Raw genomic sequence first — 23,379 nt, 5'->3', positions numbered from 1 at the left:
TCCCATATCAATCTCAACCAGATGAATAATACAAGGATAGACATGAATCTGTTTTAATTCTTTCAAATAAATACTATAAAATTGCATGAATTATCCTTAAACTGACCAAGGAGAAGGTTACATTATAAAAACATACTTTAACATCAGACAATACATTTTGATGTTAAACCCACTATTGTTTTATGTCTGATCTCATGACATTTCACACTTTTTTCATACATATTTTACAATAATTCATACGAAATTGTACGAGTGCGATTTAGACGCCTCATAAAATGCATACAAATCGCTGTGAGATCGGATTGATCCATACACAGTATTTACCTCAATTACATCAGAAGTAACTGTAATTAAATTACAGATAAATTAAGAGTAATCCCTTACTTTACATTTTCAAGGGAAAAGTAATTAAATTACAGTAACTAATAACCTAGTAATTAGTTATACCCAACACTGACTGTCATAACTGGATCTTCGGGTGAAAGTTTCTCCGATCATTTAGTGCGTTTAAACTCCGCCCCTTTGTTACGATTGACCACAAACGTGCACTCAGACTCAGACCCGCCTCTATTTCTGAGTGCCACGCCCACATCTCAACATCCAATCAACAACTGACGGAACGAAACCAAGTCTCCGCCCTACATTTCCCTCTTTTTTGATATTCATTGGATGTATGTCAGTATATTTCTTTACCTGTAAGGTGTTCTCGGTACTCTATCTCGCCGCAGGATTGTGATCTCTAATCTCCTGTCTTACTTCTGCTCTATTTTTAACACATCTCTGTCCCATCGGTCTTTATCAGAGCCCACTGAACCCGAGACGCTCGAGAACGGCAGCTTTAATAACCACTGACTCCAGCAGACGTCACACACACACACACACACACACACTCAGACTGGGAATCTGATGAACACACTCGCGCTCAAAAGTTGGCACACCTTCAAAAAGTGTTTCTGAGAGAGTTTCTTATATTACAGTAAAACAGTGTACTATTACTCCAGTGTAAATCTGTTTTCTATGTGAATATGAAGAGTTCAGATGCAAAAGCCTCTAAATGCCATTTGAAATTTTCTTCTAGAATGATCATTTTTATCAAGCTTGTATATTTAAGTTCAGTGATTTCACTTAAATGGCAATGATAATTACCTATTAATTGTTATTTAAGTGAAATTACTGAACTTAAATATACAAGTTTGATAAAAATCATCATTAAAGAAGAAAATTTCAAATGGCATTTAGAGGCTTTTGCATCTGAACTCTTCATATACAGTAAAGTGTCATTTATTCCTGAGTTTATCATCATTACTCCAGTCTTCAGTCTTCAACTTTATCATTCTGTTGCTCTGTCTGGAGATGCTGACGTAGATCACTGAACGCTCGGCCTCTCTTTCATGATATTTGTCCTCTGTAATCTTCTGAAATATCATTTGATTTGCTCTGAGTGTTTGATCTCTCGGCTTTATTAAAAGCGTCTCGATGGCACCTGTGTGATCGTAGAGAAGGAATCGCTAATAAAACCTCTGACCCTCTCGGCTCTGTTAAACCATCGCTGTGTGTTTCTGTTCTCTTTATATTCCACAGAAATACTTCATTTATCATACAGTATAATAAGGATCATGTGACACCGAAGACTGGAGTAATGATGCTTTGATCATGGGAATAAAATCATTTTCTTATAGAAAACTGTTATTTTAAATTGTCATGATATTTAGCAATATTACTGTGCGTGTTTAATCAAATAAATGCAGGTTTGGTGAGCAGAAGAGACTTCTTTTAAAAGCATTAAAAATCTTGCCGATCCGAAAGTCTGTGACTCGCGTCTCCTGTGTGGAGTTCAGATGATGGCCTAAGCTGGTGTGTTGTTCCTCTCAGCTCTACAGGTGTGGCACTGCCCGCCCCGTATTACTCTCCCGACGAGGAAGACGAGCGGCCCTTCATCTGCTCTCTGCCTCAGGATAACGGGATCATGTCGTGTGCAGACGTTCCGGCTCGCCGTGTTTCGGGACATCAGTGCTGTCTGGACGTGGATGATCTCCTACATCATCAGGCTCTGGGTCTCGTGACCGAACCCTTCATCAACGCCAGCGCCTTCGTACCCGGACTCTGCGTCAACTGGAACCGCTACTACACACACTGCCACACCGGACACAAGAACCCGCACAAAGGAGCCATCAACTTCGACAACATCGGATACGCCTGGATCGTCATTTTTCAGGTATTTTGTCCCGGGAGACTGCGGAGCCGCAGCTCGTATGATGTGATTGATGTGCTTTGTGCCAAATTTGGACTTATTGGAAGAGAAATCTTTTCCCAGAGAATAACTGTGTGAGGTGTTTTTCTGCTAATGATGGTGTGTTTAGGTTATTACTCTGGAGGGCTGGGTGGAAATCATGTATTACGTCATGGACGCTCACTCATTCTACAACTTCATCTATTTTATTCTGCTGATTATTGTAAGTACACACACACACACACACACACTCAATCTCACACAGATTTATGAGTCAGTTCTAAGAGCAATATATTTGACATGCTGATGATTCATTTTACTGATATTGCCTGTCTGATATTTTTAACCAGCTTATTGAGTCAGTTCACCTGATTTTACTATTAATAGATGCAAATATTCCCGAGACATTCAGTTTGTAGTTTCTTACATGGCCATCCCATAATAACCCAGCAGAGGTTTCTACCTGTTTTGTCAAGTGTGTTTGCAGTGAGACAGGAGTGTATTTGCAGTGAGACAGGTGTGTGTCTGCAGTGAGACAGGTGTGTGTTTGCAGTGAGACAGGTGTGTGTTTGCAGTGAGACAGGAGTGTATTTGCAGTGAGACAGGTGTGTGTCTGCAGTGAGACAGGTGTGTGTTTGCAGTGAGACAGGTGTGTGTTTGCAGTGAGACAGGAGTGTGTCTGCAGTGAGACAGGAGTGTATTTGCAGTGAGACAGGAGTGTATTTGCAGTGAGACAGGTGTGTGTTTGCAGTGAGACAGGAGTGTATTTGCAGTGAGACAGGTCTGTGTTTGCAGTGAGACAGGAGTGTATTTGCAGTGAGACAGGTCTGTGTTTGCAGTGAGACAGGTGTGTGTTTGCAGTGAGACAGGTGTGTGTTTGCAGTGAGACAGGAGTGTATTTGCAGTGAGACAGGAGTGTATTTGCAGTGAGACAGGTGTGTGTTTGCAGTGAGACAGGTGTGTGTTTGCAGTGAGACAGGTGTGTGTCTGCAGTGAGACAGGTGTGTGTCTGCAGTGAGACAGGAGTGTGTTTGCAGTGAGACAGGTGTGTGTTTGCAGTGAGACAGGTGTGTATTTGCAGTGAGACAGGTGTGTGTTTGCAGTGAGACAGGTGTGTATTTGCAGTGAGACAGGTGTGTGTTTGCAGTGAGACAGGTGTGTATTTGCAGTGAGACAGGTGTGTGTTTGCAGTGAGACAGGAGTGTATTTGCAGTGAGACAGGTGTGTGTCTGCAGTGAGACAGGTGTGTGTTTGCAGTGAGACAGGAGTGTGTCTGCAGTGAGACAGGAGTGTATTTGCAGTGAGACAGGAGTGTATTTGCAGTGAGACAGGTCTGTGTTTGCAGTGAGACAGGTGTGTGTTTGCAGTGAGACAGGTGTGTGTTTGCAGTGAGACAGGAGTGTATTTGCAGTGAGACAGGAGTGTATTTGCAGTGAGACAGGTGTGTGTTTGCAGTGAGACAGGTGTGTGTTTGCAGTGAGACAGGAGTGTGTTTGCAGTGAGACAGGAGTGTATTTGCAGTGAGACAGGTGTGTGTTTGCAGTGAGACGGGTCTCCGTTTTGACTGTCTTTCTCTCTGGATCGCTGCCTAACTCCACAGGTGGGCTCTTTCTTCATGATAAACCTGTGTCTGGTCGTCATAGCGACTCAGTTCTCGGAGACGAAGCAGCGCGAGCACCAGCTGATGCAGGAGCAGAGAGACGCCTGTCTGTCCTCCAGCACACTGGCCTCGCGGGCCGAACCTGGCGACTGCTACGAGGAGCTCTTCCAGCTCGTCTGCCACGTGCTCCGCAAGACTCGCCGACGCCTCGCCGCGTTCCTCGGAGCGCTCTGCCGAACACACACACTGCAGAAAACACACGCCAACGGAAGGAGAAACAGCCTCCAGCAACAGGGTGAGAAGAGGAGAGGGACTGAACAGTCACATGATGGAGTGATATATTTCCCAACATATGAATGATCAATAAATTAAATGATTTAACAGTATTTTTGAAAATGTACTGAATAATACATAAGGAATGTTTTTGTCCTCATTTATTAATGTTTTAAATGTATTAATATATAGTAATACATGGTCAATGCACATATTGCAGTATACATAATCACTAGTTCCCCATATATGGAAATGTATTATGCTATATATTGTGTCATGTTCCCATATGTTTGTGTTCTGTAAGGGAACTCTGAGCACTTCTCTCACTGCACCGCAGATGGAACCACACCTCCCGCATCAGCAGCCAATCAGGAGACAGAGGAGGAGGCAGCAGAGAAGAAGGGGGCAGGTCGGGGGTGGAGCCAAGAGCTGTGGGCGGAGACGAGGGTCAAACTGTGGGGCATCGTGGAGAGTAAATACTTCAACAGAGGAATCATGGTGGCCATCCTCATCAACACCATCAGCATGGGCATTGAGCACCATGAACAGGTCACACACACACACACACACATACACACATACAGGAGGTTTTTATATAGACTTATTACACGGCTCTGTGGAATACTTGATTCTGATTGGTCAATCACTCATCCAGCGGTATATTATTCCGTGTAGTTTGATCTCGCCGCTGAAACCGCTCTCTCCGCGCAAGCTTTGCGTTTAAAGGCCTAATGAAATATTTGAACTCAGATCAATATTTCCTGTCAAATTATTTACTAATGTGGCAAGAGTCTGTGTAATAAACGGATAATGTAGCCTACATCCAGCCGGTTGTTATCTCAGAATAAACCCCTTCAGGCTGATGAAGACTTGATCCTGATCTCCGTCGGGAGATAACGACCGGTTGGATGTACATTATGATGAAAGCTAAAGCTAAAGCTCAGCCCAGAGCATCACTGACCGGAGGATATCAGCTGATGATCTTTCATTACTTCAGTTAATGGTGTGTTTCATGCTCTTGTTCTCTCTGTGTGTGTGTGTGTGTCCAGCCAGACGAGCTCACTAATGTTCTGGAGATCTGTAACATCGTCTTCACCAGTATGTTTGCTCTGGAGATGATCCTGAAGCTCACGGCGTTCGGTGGCTTTCAATACCTGCGCAATCCCTACAACATCTTTGATGGGATCATCGTCATCATCAGGTACCAGCGAGACACCCGCTGCGCTCTAGATAAACACGTCACACTTACGAGCCGTGGAAAAACTTTAAAACCACTGTGTTGCTTCATATTTTGGTCGTACATTTGGTTTTTCAGAATTCTTTGATGAAAAGAACAGCATTTATTTGAAATACAAATAGATACATATATTTACTGTCACTTTTGGTCAGTTTAATGTTTTCTTGCTGAATAAAGGTAATAATTTTGTTAAAAGAAATCGTACTGACTTCACCTCATCTTTCAATCTTTGTTTGCATCAACAAGGAAAGATAATACTGTTTTCAGTAATGTGTTTTTGCAGATGAATAGAAGAGCTTGAACCAAAACACAAGCATCACAATTACCTCCATCTCTCTCTGTGTGTGTGTGTGTGTGCAGTGTGTGTGAGATCGTGGGTCAGTCTGACGGAGGTCTGTCGGTGCTGAGGACGTTCCGGTTGCTGCGTGTGTTAAAGCTGGTTCGCTTCATGCCGGCGTTGCGCAGACAGCTGGTGGTTCTGATGAAGACTATGGACAACGTGGCCACGTTCTGCATGCTCCTCATGCTCTTCATCTTCATCTTCAGGTGTGTGTGTGTGTGTGTGTCACCCTTATTTATACAGAACGCAAACTTTGAAACAGGATCCAAAGTGCAAGATATGAACATTTTTGAAAAACGTGATCATCTCCGTGTGAACCTCAAAAACGTGAATCTGTGTGTGTGTGTGTGTGTGTGTTTCCCTCTTCAAGGGCATTTTGAGACATGCAACTGAAGAGACGTCCTTGACTGTGTGTACATTCACCACATAATAAGATTTATAAGATATAGACAATATTGACAATAGTGTGTTTGTGACAGACATGGATGATGTTTTCATGCACAGACTCATAATCAGCGTCAGATTTTAGGGGTCGTGAAGAGTTCGTGTTGACAGCATTGCATGACATGAATATAATGCAGTGTATCGATGGATGAAATCATTGTATGAAGACACTTTAGACACGCAAGCGAAAAAAAAAGATTAAAGCGTGTCCGTTCACACTCAATTGTGTATCTGTGCAAAAATAGCCATAATTTTTGGCGCATAATCAGAATAATGAAACAATTTGCTAGTAAACGAGAGTGAAGAGGTTTGTCTTGTCATGTAAATATCTGACTTCATATCTTCAGTTAATTTTCTTCTTCAGTAAATGTATCTTGAATGTTTGGATTCTTGTGCTGGAGAACAAGAGAGAAATAGTGAGGAAGAACATCATTTTTTGTAGTCGAGGGACTGACCTGAAATCAGTCTTTCTAGTAACATAAAGGATTTTTGAATCTCTCTCTCTCTCTCTCTCTCTCTCTCTCTCTCTCTCTAGTATTCTGGGAATGCATATATTCGGCTGTAAGTTCAGTCTGAAGACCGACACTGGAGACACAGTCCCAGACCGGAAGAACTTTGACTCTCTGTTGTGGGCGATCGTCACTGTGTTTCAGGTAGAGAGAGAGAGAGACATAGTAGTAACACTAACTCACTCACTCACTGACTCACTCACTCACTGACTCACTCACTCACTGACTCACTCACTCACTCAATCACTGACTCACACACTCACTGACTCACTCACTCACTGACTCACTCACTCACTGACTCACTCACTCACTCAATCACTGACTCACACACTCACTGACTCACTCACTCACTGACTAACTCACTCACTGACTCACTCACTCACTCACTGACTCACTCACTCACTGACTCACTCACTCACTGACTCACTCACTCACTCACTCACTCACTGACTTACTCACTGACTCACTCACTCACTGACTCACACACTGACTCACTCACTGACTTACTCACTCACTGACTCACTCACTGACTGACTCACTCACTTACTCACTCACTCACTGATTCACTCACTCACTCACTCACTGATTCACTCACTGTCTCACTGACTCACTCACTCACTCACTCACTCACTGACTCACTCACTCACTTACTGACTCACTCACTCACTCACTGACTCACTCACTCACTCACTCACTGACTCACTCACTCACTCACTCACTGACTCACTCACTCACTCACTCACTCACTGACTCACTGACTCACTCACTCACTGACTCACTCACTCACTCACTCACTCACTGACTCACTGACTCACTCACTCACTGACTCACTCACTCACTGACTCACTCACTCACTCACTCACTCACTCACTGACTCACTCACTGACTGACTCACTCACTTACTCACTCACTCACTGATTCACTCACTCACTCACTCACTGATTCACTCACTGTCTCACTGACTCACTCACTCACTCACTCACTCACTGACTCACTCACTCACTTACTGACTCACTCACTCACTCACTGACTCACTCACTCACTCACTCACTGACTCACTCACTCACTCACTCACTGACTCACTCACTCACTCACTCACTCACTGACTCACTGACTCACTCACTCACTGACTCACTCACTCACTCACTCACTCACTGACTCACTGACTCACTCACTCACTGACTCACTCACTCACTCACTCACTCACTGACTCACTGACTCACTCACTCACTGACTCACTCACTCACTGACTCACTCACTCACTCACTCACTCACTCACTGACTCACACACTCACTGACTCACTCACTCACTGACTCACTCACTCACTGACTCACTCACTCACTCAATCACTGACTCACACACTCACTGACTCACTCACTCACTGACTAACTCACTCACTGACTCACTCACTCACTCACTGACTCACTCACTCACTGACTCACTCACTCACTGACTCACTCACTCACTCACTCACTCACTGACTTACTCACTGACTCACTCACTCACTGACTCACACACTGACTCACTCACTGACTTACTCACTCACTGACTCACTCACTGACTGACTCACTCACTTACTCACTCACTCACTGATTCACTCACTCACTCACTCACTGATTCACTCACTGTCTCACTGACTCACTCACTCACTCACTCACTCACTCACTGACTCACTCACTCACTTACTGACTCACTCACTCACTCACTGACTCACTCACTCACTCACTCACTGACTCACTCACTCACTCACTCACTGACTCACTCACTCACTCACTCACTCACTGACTCACTGACTCACTCACTCACTGACTCACTCACTCACTCACTCACTCACTGACTCACTGACTCACTCACTCACTGACTCACTCACTCACTGACTCACTCACTCACTCACTCACTCACTGACTCACTGACTCACTCACTCACTCACTCACTCACTGACTCACTCACTCACTCACTCACTCACTGACTCACTCACTCACTGACTCACTGACTCACTCACTCACTGACTCACTCACTCACTCACTCACTGACTCACTCACTCACTCACTCACTGACTCACTCACTCACACACTCACACACACACACAGAGACATGAATCTCTCCTCGTGTGTGTGTGTGTGTGTGTGTAGATCCTGACCCAGGAGGACTGGAACGTGGTGCTGTATAACGGCATGGCCTCCACGTCTCCTCTGGCCGCTCTGTATTTCGTGGCTCTGATGACGTTCGGGAACTATGTGCTGTTTAACCTCCTGGTGGCCATTCTGGTGGAGGGCTTTCAGGCCGAGGTCAGTCACACACACACCTTCACTCCCTGATTCAGGACTGAGTTCTTGAACTGTATATGAGTGTGTTTGGTATTTTCAGTGTTTTCCGACAGGTCGTGGATGAGCATTAGGTGCTTCAGAGAAGGCTTTGGGACTGTGGGAATAAAAACGTCCTAATCTGAAATATGTCCGTCTTTCAGGGCGATGCCAATCACTCGTTCTCTGATGACGAAGATGATGATGAGGAGGGATCTTCCGCTAAAGGAAGTGAACAGCACAAAGACTCACTCACGTTATCCGGTACGATCAAACTCAATATTAAACCAAATAAAACGGCTGTAGGATTTACTTTGAAACTGTTTTCCCTCTAAAAATGTTTGTCAGTTTCACAAAAATCGTCCAGCTCAGTTCAGCTCTCAGATAATGCTGCGAATGCAGGAGCTCAATATTAAATTAAATATAAACCTGTGCACACTGGTTGCTGGAAATGAAAGCCAGTCCGATTGCAGTTTGGTGTTTTCAGAAAATATTTTTGTCTCCAGGAAACATCACACATGCACTCGGTCATTCGGTCAATGATGTACTGAAGTTACGCTGTGGCTGTAAAGGGCGAGAGACATTAGTAGACATTAGACACCTGTTTCTCTCCTCCAGAAAAGCCTCCCTCTCTCACTGCGAACGGGCATCTGGATCTGGAGCCGCTGGCCGAGGAGAAGACCAGGAGCAGCTTCTCTGAGGAAAACCACCGGAGGAGGACAATCTGCCTGAGCAGGAGATCCTCCTCTCTAGTCAGTCAATGCCTGAGAGTCATTCAGTGTGTGTGTGAGTGTGTGTGTATGTTATGAGTCAAGGAAACATTAGTGCAGGTAAATGTTATTAGAGAATCCCTCAAGCAGAGACTCATCTGTGTGTGTGTGTGTGTGTGTTTGCGAGAGACTAAAATTCTCTTGATAATGTGCGTCGGACGCTCAGCCAAGGCTTTTGGGGTTTCCATAGCAACCCCTCTTTTAATTGAGGCAGCCGTGTGTATCGAGGGAGAGAGAGACGAGCGAGCGAGCGAACGCCTGGGTTAAATATAGTGTGTTGAGCTGTTGTTCCTGAAGTCACGTGCCGTCAGGAGATTGTGCTGGGAAAGAATTTCTTGCAATTTGCTGAATACTGTAAAAAACAGGCAGAAATCATACAGATGTGTGTGTGTGTGTTCACTTCAGATGTTTCCCTCTACCCGAGTCACTCATCTTGATGATGTCGGAACTCTCTCTCGTTAATGACGTTGGATGTGAACGCTGATGCTCCGTCACCTGACGCGCGTGAGCCGGACGGTGTGTGAGGTCAACATTAGAGATTAGCGGAGGAGAACACAAGTTTCTATGGCAACTGCTTTTACCGCTCATGCTGCTAAAAATGAGCGAATGCAGTCAGCAAGATCAGAAACACGTCCACGGCAATTACCACACACACACACACACACACGACTGCTTAAAGTTAACTCATTTTCAGTGTTTAAACAGCTCGTGTCGTTAGGAGTCAAATGTTTCTTTATATTTTCCTTTCTCTCTGTTGCGCCACAGCTGCAGTTCACATAGATCGACAGGTGAATGGATGGATTGATAGATAGATAGATAGATAGATAGATAGATAGATAGATAGATAGATAGATAGATAGATAGATAGATAGATAGATAGATAGATAGATAGATAGATAGATAGATAGATAGATAGATAGATAGATAGATGGATGGATGGATGGATGGATGGATGGATGGATGGATGGATGGATGGATAGACTGATGGATGGATGGATAGATAGATAGATAGATAGATAGATGGATGGATGGATGGATGGATGGATGGATAGACTGATGGATGGATGGAATGGATGGATAGACTGATGGATGGATGGATAGATAGATAGATAGATGGATGGATGGATGGATGGATAGACTGATGGATGGATGGAATGGATGGATGGATGGATAGATGGATAGATAGATAGATAGATAGATCGATCCCTTCCTGTAGGGCATCTGTGTTCTTGGACCAGTCCAGTCTGTCGTCCAGCTGCATGGATAGATACACAGATGTCATTAGGAATCAAATATTTATTCATTTTTCCAAATATTTTTCAAATAGATGATTTTTCTTCCTCTCTCTGTAGCGACACAGCCGCAGTTCCCAATATCACAACTGGGGGCGTCCTCCCGCTCACCCGTCCTGGAGCCGCCGGTGCAGCTGGAACAGTGGAGGCCCGAGGGCCGGGGGGGGCATTGGGGGCAGTTTGCGTGTGCGCAGTGTTCACTCTCACCCCGCGGAGCATGAGTCTCTCCTGCCCCCCCCACCCGCCCTGTCCCGCCGGGCCCGTCTCTCTCTCTCTCTCTCGGTCGAGCTGCCCGAGGTCCTGCAGCGCCCCCCTCTGGCCCGGATGAAGAGTGAGGTCCTGCACCGCCCCCCACTGGCCCGGATGAAGAGCGAGGTCCTGCTGCGCCCCCCACTGGCCCGAATGAAGAGCGAGGTCCTGCTGCGCCCCCCTCTGGCCCGGATGAAGAGCGAGTCAGCCGAACACCAGGACTGTAATGGGAAGACTCCTGGCCCTCAGGGGCCACTGCTGGGAGAGGTTTATCCACAGCTCAACGCACGCAAGGACAAGAACAACCTGGAGGAAGACACTGACTATGTGAGTGTAGATGGATATACAATGTGGATGGATGGAGGGTGAATATATGGATACGGAGATGGATGAGTGGATGGATGGGTCGATGGGTAGGTAGATGGATTGACAGAAAGATGGATTAATAGATGGATGGATGATTGGATGGATGGATAGGTAGATGGATTGACAAGACAGATGGATTGATTGATAGATGGATGGGTAGATGGATGGATAGGTTGATGGATTGACAGACAGATGGATTGATAGATGGATGGATGATTGGATGGATGATTAGGTAGATGGATTGACAAGACAGATGGATTGATTGATAGATGGATGGGTGGATGGATGGATGGGTGGATGGATGGATAGGTCGATGGATTGACAGACAGATGGATTGGTTGATAGATGGATGGGTGGATGGATGGATGGATAGGTCGATGGATTGACAGACAGATGGATGGGTTGATGGATGGGTGGATGGATGGATAGGTCGATGGATTGACAGACAGATGAATGAATAGTCAGGGACTGATGGGCTGACAGATAAACAGATGGATAGATAGATGTATATATGGATATATATGAAGAGTTCAGATGCAAAAGCCTCTAAGTGCCATTTGAAATTTTCTTTTAGAATGATCATTTTTATCAAGCTTGTATATTTAAGTTCAGTGATTTCACTTAAATGGCAATGATAATTACCTATTAATTGTTGTTTAAGTGAAATTACTGAACTTAAATATACAATTTTGATAAAAATCATCATTAAAGAAGAGAATTTCAAATGGCATTTAGAGGCTTTTGCATCTGAACTCTTCATATGTAGACGGACAGATAGTTAAATTAAAAGAGATATATAGAAAGATTGACAGATGATAGATCTGTATAGACAGATAAACAGAAAGATGGGACAGACATCTGGTCAGATATGTGGATGGATGGATGGATGGATGGACGAACTGATACCTAGTGTGGTAGATGGACAGATTGATTGAATGACATACAGATGAATTGATGGATAGATGGGTTATGTTGATAGGTAGATTGATGGATGGATGGATGGATGGATAGATAGATAGGTTAGGGAGATTGGTAGGTGGATGGATGGATGGATGGATGGATGGATGGGTGGATGGATAGATGGATAGATAGATAGGTTAGGGAGATTGGTAGGTGGATGGATGGATGGATGGATGGGTGGATGGATGGATGGATAGATAGGTTAGGTAGATAGGTGGATGGATAGATAGGTTAGGTAGACAGATGGATGATAGATAGATAGATAGATAGATAGATAGATAGATAGATAGATAGATAGATAGATAGATAGATAGATAGATAGATAGGTAGATGGATGGATGGATGGATGGATGGATGGATGGATGTATGGGTGGATAGATAGGTTAGGTAGATGGTAGATGGAGAGGTGGATGAATAGATGGATAGGTGGATGTATGGATAGACTGATAGATGGAGGAATGAATGAACGAAAGGATAGACTGATGAGCGGATGGATGGATGGATAGATAGACTAATGTATGGATGGATGAAAGGATAGACTGATAGATGAAGGGATGCACTTGAATCCATAATGCTAAATTCAGATGATTGTCCCTGAGAAGCAGAGAAAGTGAATAAAGTCCTGATATTCTCTCTGAGCCGGACGCTCACAGCATTAAAAGTTCGATTTAAAAACGCTTTGTGCGTCAGTTTGAGCGTGTCATTAGAAGAGCGCTTCACTGGGGAGCGGGAATCATCCCGTCTGACGGAGGACTGAGGAGAAACTCGGCTCGTTTCAGCTTTTAATAAACGTCTCGTCAGTGAAATCCAGCGGCGGCTGATGTGGAGAATAAACAACATGAAGAAGCTCATTATGAGCAGTGACAGCAAACACAATAGCCCAACTCCTCTGGGCACAGCGACTGTCCGATCGCATGAATGTGGACGTCACACGGATGTATTAATCCTCACATATTACTCGTTTATTGGAAATGTCTCCCAGGGAAATTGAAATGTTATTCAAAGTTAATTGGAAAGAGTTACCTTCATCTTCGATAACCAGAGTCTTGTGTGTGTGTGTGTGTGTGTGTGTGTGTGTGTGTGATACGCAGAGCCTGTGTTTCCGTATCCAGAAGATGATGGAGGTTTATCGCCCAGACTGGTGTGAGAAGAGGGAGGATTGGTCCATTTACTTATTTTCCCCCCATAACAAGTACGTATTTCCTGAAAGATCATTCTGTCCAAATCTGTTCAGTGGTTCTGATGGACCGAATGATGAGAGTAAACGTCCTTCTCTACTGTACTGATGTATTATATAGGGAATCCGTGCTGTACTCGAGTTAAACTGAATACTCATAAATCATACTTTAAAGTCTATAAGAGTCTTAATGTCTTAAATCATTCTCAGTTATTTAGAAATAAATATCATTTTATTGATCCTAATAAAGAAGTAAAGAAGAAGGCAGGGTCTATTCTTGCAGACAGGTCTCACCCTCTTTTTAGCCAATTTGAGCCCATGAAATCTGGTAGACGTTACAGAACCCCTCTAGCAAATAAAAATATGTTTAAGAGGTCTTTTATTCCAAATGCTGTTAAAATCCTCACCTCGGCAAGCAAGTGAAGAGATTATCCAAATGACAACAGTAGGAAATGTGACTCATCTATTTTTTTTTTTTTTTTTAATGAACTTGTGATCTGTGTGTTTTTAAGACTGTGTTTTATATGTCTGTATATGTATTCTGGTTGAGCCAAAGACAATTTTCCACCCTGGTGGACAATAAAGATATTATTATATTATATTTATTTATTAATGCGATTTTGAAAGACGCCGGTACTAGTCCTTTCAGACACAGACTCTCAGATCTGATCAGATTACTTGTAATGGAGTAAAATGTTTGGTTTTTGGATTTTACCCCCCTGATGTTTTCTAAATCAGTGCGACGCTTGATCTGAACTAGTGAATGTAGTCATTATGTGTGTGTCGTGTCTAAACCGCGTTCAGACGTCACCGTAAAACACCAGCTCTGCTGTCCTGTCTGGCTTCGTCTACGTTAATCCGGATACGTTTTCGTGTAAAAGCGCTCTCGCGTTTTCAGGAGTTTCCCGACGTCTCAGTGTGGATGAGAAACTTCTGGAAAACACTAAATCCCCCTTTACTGCGCATGAGTAAACCCTCACAGAAGCTCCGAGATGATACAGACGGAAACATAACTAATAAAGTAATCGCGCAGTTCTTCAGACAGGATCATTTTATTCAGCAGAATATCTCTTCATTCACGGATGGTCCCGATCGCTCTCACTCATCATTATATGTTGGGTCTGAAACACTAAAACTGTTCTCGTGCTATGGAAATAGGATATTTTCCACTTGTGAACTGGTATTTACCAGTGTGTTGCGTTCAAGTGCTTTTGTTGTCGTAATGTGGTAAAAAGATGGAGATCCAGACCTGTTATTTAGCTAAAACTAATTTAGATTGCTTAAGTCATCTGCAACAGCAAGAAAATGATTTATTAAAACTCAAAAGGTAAATAATATGCTCTATATTTTCTAGAACATGAATAGTATATATTTTGACCATTCACGACTCTTGCGGTGCTTTCCGCCATTTTGAAAAGATCAAAGGTTATCTCATCTCGGCAACTCGTCCATCAAAATATTCTACGAGTTGCCCAGTGGAAAATACCACATGAGGGGGTGTTCATGTGCATTTTTCACGTCGGCTTTTGTAAAAAATTTGGAGTAGGATTTACTTGAAAAAACCTTGCTAAACGACCTCACTCAGAAAATGCTAGTAAATTTACAAAGATTTGCCAAGTAAAAACCTAAACATATTTATCAGTAGCTTTAATTAGAAATCTTTAAGTTAAATTTACTTGGAATGTGGAACTAAGTAAACTTTACAAAAAATAAGTAATTTTAACTCGGCTTGTAAAAGGTTGATTAATACCGATTTCCTTTGCCTTTGTATTACACTTCACTAAAACAATTATCTTGAATTTTATTAGTCATTTATAGTATGTTCTTTACTTAGATCATCTATGTAATTTATATATACATCATGTCAGACTTTAAGCCTTATGTGAATGCAAACACCTCAATACTTGGTAGACAATACACAATGGCGGTAACATTTGATGGATCGTTTTTGTGTTTGAATGTGTCGTTTTAAGCAAAAAATGTACTCGAAATGTCACAAAATGGCAATTTACTAATACTGAAAACAAAAATCAATGATAAAACAGTGTAAACACAGCTGGAAACCAGTGAAAAATGAACCTCATTAATTATTCAAGGTCCAGTGCATGATGGGAACCCCAGTATCAGAAAAGTTGAGTAATTTTTACTTAATTTTATTGAGTTTATATTTACACTTTCATTTATACTCGCTTGAAATAAGTACTGATATGGAATTTACTTAGTTTTTTAAATTCTTGCCTGAACTAACTTTTTCAAGTAAATTACATTGGGTTTTTTCACTAGTATTTACTTAACCAAAAAATCATTTTTTACAGTGCATAATTACCACAGCACATGAACGCAGCATAAAACTGTTCTTGTGTTTCAAGATATGAAGAGTGTGTGAAGTTACATATTTCAGCAACAGTGTGAAAGTGAACCGCACATAACAGGCACAAAACCGCTATAAACATCAATATCTGTTGGCACAATAAACGTCACATGACTATACTTACATCATCGCTTTTGAATACCTGCGTTTTGACAGTCCACACTACAACACGGAAACACTGTCTTCCAATGTATCCACTGCGGAGAGCGTTTTCATTAATATAAGGCCGTCTCAGTGTGAACGGAAGGCCAAAAGATGCGCTTTCGAATGAAACACAAGGCCTCTCTGAGACCGAGATCTGAGTCGAGTCGGAAGAGTCTCGCATGTCCGTCTCAACTCCTGCTGCGGCTCATGACAGATCTCACATGTGCAGGTCTCCAGAGAAACACACACACACACACACACTGACACGGTGAGTGACTCACAGCATGTGTGCAGATTAATGCTCAGAGATCAGAGCCGAGCCGACGCACTGGTGGAAGGATCAATATGGGCTTAGAATTGTTGCATTATTTTAAATAAATAGATTGAGATTCACAAATAAATGCAGAGAGATTCAGAAAAAAATAATCAGATTCACAAATAAATAGATTATGATACACAAATAAATGAAAAGATTTTCACAAATTTCATAAATAAATAAAATAAAACTTTTACTAATGTGTTTTGTCACTAACACTACTCTGCCTGGCATTGATTTGTGAATCGCTTCCATGCATTTGATAAAGAATGAATAACGTGACATTTCCATAATGTGCTGTTCCCATAACAGAGACGTGAAGCGCTGTTTCTCAAAAGATTGGGAACTAATGCTCTAACAAAATCCACATTTTAAACATCTTTTACTTTATCAATTTAATGGGCCTTATTCTTTCTACTTGAGCCAATGCAGAAGAATGAGTAAAGTTATTTCAGGGCTAGACCGCCCCTGATTGTTAAGCAAATCGCTATTGGATAGAGCGAGAAAGTGCAATGATTGGTCAGCAGACATGGCTGTTATCTGATAGGCTGAAGTAGAAAGTGGGTGGAGTCCACTTATTTGTGGATCAAGACTGATCAATACATGTGGACACACACAGGAACCGATTAGCTAATTAATGTCAGACACATTTGTATATTTTTTTATTTGCAAATATAATTTATTTATTTGTGAATTTTAGTCATTTTTGTGAAACTTTTAACATTTATTTGTCAATCTCAATCTATTTATTTGGGAAAATGGAACGATTCTAACCCCATTGGAAACTAAGTGAAATGACATGGAAATAAAAACTAATTTACAGCCCAAATGACCCTTGATTTGGCGACTTGATGTGTCAAGCCTCTCTCTCTCTCTCTCTCTCTCTCTGCAGGTTTCGTCTGATGTGTCAGACCATCATCGCTCATAAGCTCTTTGACTATGTGGTTCTTGCTTTCATCTTCCTCAACTGCATCACAGTGGCTCTGGAGAGACCCAGAATCCACCAGGGCAGTCTGGTACGTCTCATCACTCAGATTCACATACAAACACACACGGCTCACAGCTTGAGTCAGCACGACTCGTCTCGCCGTAGTGACACACTGATTTGCAGCTCCGCATGAACACTGTCACAAAAAAAAAGAAGAAAACCCCTGTCACGTGAGCTGGAGCTTCATAGAGGAGAAGCGGCAGGTTTAATTCCACCGCAAAGATCGATTTACAATATATAGAATCTTCCTTTTAGTTGGAAACGAATAAATGTCCGGCAACTTGAAAAAATATTTAAAAATATGTTTTATTGAGCTCCACAAAAGTTAAAATAATCTATAAACATCTCACAGATTCTATGTACATTAAGTATGTAAAGCAATACTGTCAGTACACCATTTATTTCCATTCAAAATGATGGGAACTGACAGTAAAACAGCAGGCTTGAAAGATTATCAACATTATTATTATTATCAACATTTAAAGTTCCCCTGTAGTCGATCATTTTATCCCTTGAAATTCATCTTTGATCACCTAAATGACATATATAAATGTTTTTTCCTTGAAATAATATTCTTCATGTCTTAATATCTTGAATGTAACTCGACACCCTCGCCTCATTTAGTATGCGTGGTTCTATGAATATGCAAATGCCCCCACTCACTCAGAGCTCCACTGGTTGACGATCACACGTTGATCTGAGTTTGTGACGTCAGAAACACCAGCGATTTCACAGCGTGTTTCTTTGGTTCACTGCAGTTTTAAGGAGGAAATACTCTTATCAACTTACACACGGTGTGTGTTAAAGCGGATTAAACACACCACACACACACACAAACAACATTAAACGCTGGATTTACACCACAGGGGACTTTAATAATCTATAAGCATTTCACAGATTGATTAACTATGTAAAACAATATTGTTAGTATACCATCATGTCCTAACTGGGTACAAATCAAACAAATGCATAAAGATATTCAACTGAAAATGATTTATAGATTTTGCAGCAGTTAATCAGTGTATGAGAGCGGTTTATCTGGTTATGTGTCCGTGTAGAGGCTCGGTCGGCTGTGTTAAATCTGTGAACTCCAGCAGGACTGCTGTGACATTTCAAGCGTAATAATCACAGGATATTTTACCCCTGTAATGTAGAAGTCTCACATCTCATTCTTAGCTTGACATTTCTGGTGCCGCTGTATCATTACCTCGCGCTGCCTTGCCTTACTCTCTCTCTCTCTCTCTCTCTCCCGTCAGGAGCGAGTCTTCCTCACCATCTCCAACTATGTTTTCACTGCCATCTTTGTGGCCGAGATGACAGTCAAGGTAACGTCTCCCCTGAGCACTTCACGTGTGTGTTTCTATCCTGAAAAATCTTACGCTGCTCATTTAGATAAAAAGGGCAGTTAATCATAATTAATAAAGTGCATAAAAACAGAATAAGATTAAAAGCATGCAATCCGTCTGATTATTCCTCTTCATTAATCTCAACACTGGTTTAATGTTATATTAAATAAAATGAAAGATGGCACACATGATAGATAGGGTATAATGCAAGTACAAATAAACAGTAGTTGTGTCAGTCGATTAAATCAAATTAATTTCATTTTGTGTAATTAATCGCACCTAACATTAAAGCTAACATTTTATATTTTAATAATTCCACAGTTAATCTACAAATTAATGTTGAAAAAACATTAAAAACTATATATTTAAATTTTCTACAGAAATTGATTAAAGTTAGCAATCACTTCTCAGTCTTCTATGAAAGCTTGTTTCCGCCACTGAATAAAAAAATATAATAAATAATTGTGACTTTTTTTCTCACAATTCTGACTTTTTTTCTCACAATTGCGAGTTTATATCTCACAATTCTGACTTTATTTCTCAGAATTGCGTGATATAAAGTCGCAATTGCGAGTTATAAAGTCAGAATTGTGTGATATAAAGTCAGAATTGCGAGATATAAAGTCAGAATTGCGAGATATAAAGTCAGAATTTCCAGATATAAAGTCAGAATTTCGAGATATAAAGTCAGAATTGTCTGATATAAAGTCAGAATTGCGAGATATAAAGTCAGAATTGCGAGATATAAAGTCAGAATTGCGAGATATAAAGTCAGAATTGTCTGATATAAAGTCAGAATTGCGAGATATAAAGTCAGAATTGCGAGATATAAAGTCAGAATTGCGAGATATAAAGTCAGAATTGCGAGATATAAAGTCAGAATTGTCTGATATAAAGTCAGAATTGTCTGATATAAAGTCAGAATTGCGAGATATAAAGTCAGAATTGCGAGATATAAAGTCAGAATTGCGAGATATAAAGTCAGAATTGCGAGATATAAAGTCAGAATTGTCTGATATAAAGTCAGAATTGTAAGATATAAAGTCAGAATTGCGAGATATAAAGTCAGAATTGTCTGATATAAAGTCAGAATTGTAAGATATAAAGTCAGAATTGCGAGATATAAAGTCAGAATTGTCTGATATAAAGTCGGAATTCTGAGAAAAAAAGACAGAAGTGTGACTTTTTTTCTCACAATTGCGAGTTTACATCTCGCAATTCTGAGAAATAATGTCAGAATTGCGAGAAGTAAACTCACAATTGTGAGATAAAAAGTCCGAATTGTGAGATAAAAAGTCGCAATTACCTTTTATATTTTTCATTCAGTGGCGGAAACAAGCTTCCATAGTCTTCACAGCATACATTATGAATTAAATCTACAGTAGTCAACATTTGAGGTGGATCAAAGAGTCACTAATTCATGTATAACTTTAATGAAAGGTCTTAAATGTTGACCACTGTAGATGAACCCTTATTAAATCTACAAAAGTTACTCAGATGTTTTCTTTTTCTTTTGTTCTTTGATTTACATTAACGGTTTATTAGGCTGCTGTCACTTTAAGATCCGAAGCACCCTAGTAATGACTATTACGCTTCATTAACGCTCATTTAGATCATTTAGCCAATGAGAAAGCTGGAGACGCAGTGCATGCTGGGTAAACACTGCAGTGAGGAGTCACAGAAGCCTCAGTGCCGGTCTTCAGACACACATCTCTCTGTACCTGTCAGGCGTACCGCGGTAAAGACTGTCAGATGAGAGTGTGTGTGTCAGGAGAGCAGACAGAAGGCAGAGAGTGCTGTGAAACTCATAAAATAATCATGCAGAGGTCCAACATTATAATATATATATGAAGTTTTAAAAGAGAATGTCTAACTTGTCTTTCCGTGGCCCTTAACCTCAGAATGGATCATTACGAGGTCCTCTCTCTCTCTGTGTGTGTGTCAGGTGGTGTCTAAGGGCCTGTATCTGGGCGATCGAGCGTATCTGCGCAGCAGCTGGAACGTTCTGGATGGTTTCCTCGTCTTCGTGTCTCTGATTGACATCGTGGTGTCGATGGCGGGCGGGGCGAAGATCCTGGGCGTGCTGCGGGTGCTGCGACTGCTGAGGACGTTACGCCCGCTCAGGTCACCACGACAACACACACTTTCTTTAACACACTGACACACACTGACTGCAGGTTCATTCTGTGCTCGTGACTCTACAGAGGTATAAATCACAGTATCGGGACAGTTGTTTTTGTTTAGGTATTTGAGGCATTGTAGAATTAAATATGCACTGATTTGCATACATTTTATAGATTAGAAATATGAACACTGGATAGTGATAAGATTATAAGTGAAAGACATTGTTGACATTAGTTAAAGGTGTTTACTAAAGGATTGTCCTTTTAATCACTTCATAAATCAAACAGGCTTAATCTGTACAATATTGTTGTATAAATCAGGTGAACTGATAATCTGAACTGCCCTTCAGAATATAGATATGAATAAAAAAACTCACCATCCAACTCAGTGCCTCGAGACTGTGATTTTAATCTACTGATGCGGATAGTTTAAGTGCAATAAAAGTTTTCTTTTCACTAGTGTGAATGAAGACGGACTCAACACTGAACTGTGCATGAAAACAGTAGCACTTCACGATAAGGTTCATTAGTTAACATTAGGTAATGTATCAACTAACATGAGCCAACAATGAGTAATACATGTGTTACAGTGTTTATTTACCTTTCTTAATATTAGTTAATAATAATCTAGCGGTTCGTTGTGTTCATGTTAGTTCACAGTGCATTAACTAATGATAACTAATTAAGCTTATTGTAAATTGTTACCATTAAAATACCCTGCTCTTGGCTGTCGAGTCTGTGCAGTTGGTGGGACGGCGGTTTCGGCTGGTTCTGTGCGGTTCTATGCAGTTCTGTGTGGTCCTATGTGGCTCTGTGCGGTTCTATGCATTTCTATGCTGTTTTGTGTCGTTCTCTGTGGTTCTGTGCAGTTATGCAATTCTGTGCGGTTCTGTGCGGTTCTATGTGGTTCTGTGCGGTTCTATGTGGTTCTGTGCGGTTCTATGCAATTCTTTGCGGTTCTGTGTGGTTCTATGTGGTTCTGTGCGGTTCTATGCAATTCTTTGCGGTTATGTGTGGTTCTGTGCAGTTCTGTGGGGTTTTGTGTGGTTATATGCAGTTCTGTGTGGTTCTGTGTGGTTCTATGTGGTTTTATGTGGTGCTGTGCGGATCTCTGTGGTTATATGCAGTTCTGTGGGGTTCTGTGTGGTTCTGTGCAGATCTCTGTGGTTCAATGCGGTTCTGTCTGGTTCTATGCAGTTCTGTGTGGTTCTATGTGGTTCTGTGCGGATCTCTGTGGTTATATGCATTTCTGTGGGGTTCTGTGTGGTTCTCTGCAGATCTCTGTGGTTCAGTGCGGTTCTGTGGGGTACTGTGCAGTTCTTTGTGGTTCTATGTGGTTCTGTGTGGTTCTCTGCAGTTCTCTGGAGTTCTGTTGGGTTATGTGTGTTCCTGTGTGGTTCTATGTGGTTCTGTGGGGTTCTGTGCAGTTCTCTGTGGTTCTATGTGTTTCTGTGTGGTTCTCTGTGGTTATGTGTGGTTCTATGCTGTTCTCTGGGGTTCTGTTGGGTTATGTGTGTTTCTGTGTGGTTCTATGTGGTTCTGTGGGGTTCTGTGCAGTTCTCTGTGGTTCTATGTGGTTCTCTGTGGTTATGTGTGGTTCTATGCTGTTTTCTGGGGTTCTGTTGGGTTATGTGTGTTTCTGTGTGGTTCTATGTGTTTCTGTGCAGTTCTCTGTGGTTCTGTGCAGTTCTCTGTGGTTCTGTGTGGTTCTGTGCGGTTCTATGTGGTTCTGTGTGGTTCTATGCGGTTCTATGTGGTTCTGTGCAGCTCTCTGTGGTTCTGTGTGGTTCTGTGCGGTTCTATGTGGTTCTGTGTGGTTCTGTGTGGTTCTGTGCGGTTCTGTGTGGTTCTGTGCGGTTCTATGTGGTTCTGTGCAGTTCTCTGTGGTTCTGTGCAGTTCTCTGTGGTTCTGTGTGGTTCTGTGCGGTTCTATGTGGTTCTGTGTGGTTCTGTGCGGTTCTATGTGGTTCTGTGCAGTTCTCTGTGGTTCTGTGCAGTTCTCTGTGGTTCTATGTGGTTCTGTGGGGTTCTGTGTGGTTCTGTGCGGTTCTATGTGGTTCTGTGGGGTTCTGTGTGGTTCTGTGCGGTTCTATGTGGTTCTGTGCGGTTCTGTGCGGTTCTATGTGGTTCTGTGCAGATCTCTGTGGTTCAGTGCGGTTCTGTGTGGTTCTGACTGGGTTCTTCATGGTTCCTCAGGGTGATCAGTCGCGCTCCAGGACTGAAGCTGGTGGTGGAGACCCTGATCACGTCGCTGAAGCCCATCGGAAACATCGTCTTGATCTGCTGCGCTTTCTTCATCATCTTCGGCATTCTGGGAGTTCAGGTTAATCTCACTCACAC

General features: G+C 42.0%; 1 protein-coding gene across 2 annotated transcripts in view; it reads left to right on the top strand.

Moving 5' to 3' along the window:
* The window catches only part of cacna1ib (calcium voltage-gated channel subunit alpha1 Ib), a 68,179-nt gene that overhangs the window by 28,309 nt on the left and 16,491 nt on the right, over positions 1-23,379 (top strand). Inside the window, exons 7-22 of one of the 2 annotated variants that reach the window (XM_089133676.1) lie at positions 1,873-2,215; positions 2,361-2,453; positions 3,831-4,125; positions 4,408-4,652; positions 5,153-5,304; positions 5,701-5,886; positions 6,660-6,777; positions 8,767-8,922; positions 9,102-9,201; positions 9,556-9,689; positions 11,060-11,575; positions 13,666-13,766; positions 17,475-17,598; positions 18,827-18,895; positions 20,862-21,040; positions 23,236-23,362. In XM_089133676.1, coding sequence (XP_088989802.1) covers positions 1,873-2,215; positions 2,361-2,453; positions 3,831-4,125; positions 4,408-4,652; positions 5,153-5,304; positions 5,701-5,886; positions 6,660-6,777; positions 8,767-8,922; positions 9,102-9,201; positions 9,556-9,689; positions 11,060-11,575; positions 13,666-13,766; positions 17,475-17,598; positions 18,827-18,895; positions 20,862-21,040; positions 23,236-23,362 — 2,938 coding nt within the window. The remainder of the gene's footprint in view (positions 1-1,872; positions 2,216-2,360; positions 2,454-3,830; positions 4,126-4,407; positions 4,653-5,152; positions 5,305-5,700; positions 5,887-6,659; positions 6,778-8,766; positions 8,923-9,101; positions 9,202-9,555; positions 9,690-11,059; positions 11,576-13,665; positions 13,767-17,474; positions 17,599-18,826; positions 18,896-20,861; positions 21,041-23,235; positions 23,363-23,379) is intronic. The other variant, XM_039656564.2, reaches the window with a different exon arrangement.

This window comes from Pimephales promelas, chromosome 8 (genome assembly GCF_988280905.1).
Source record: "Pimephales promelas chromosome 8, fPimPro1.hap1.1, whole genome shotgun sequence".
In the NCBI taxonomy this organism is placed as follows: Eukaryota; Metazoa; Chordata; class Actinopteri; order Cypriniformes; family Leuciscidae; genus Pimephales; species Pimephales promelas.
The sequence above is the reverse complement of the archived record's forward strand: the minus strand, read 5'-3'. Positions and strand labels throughout refer to the sequence as shown.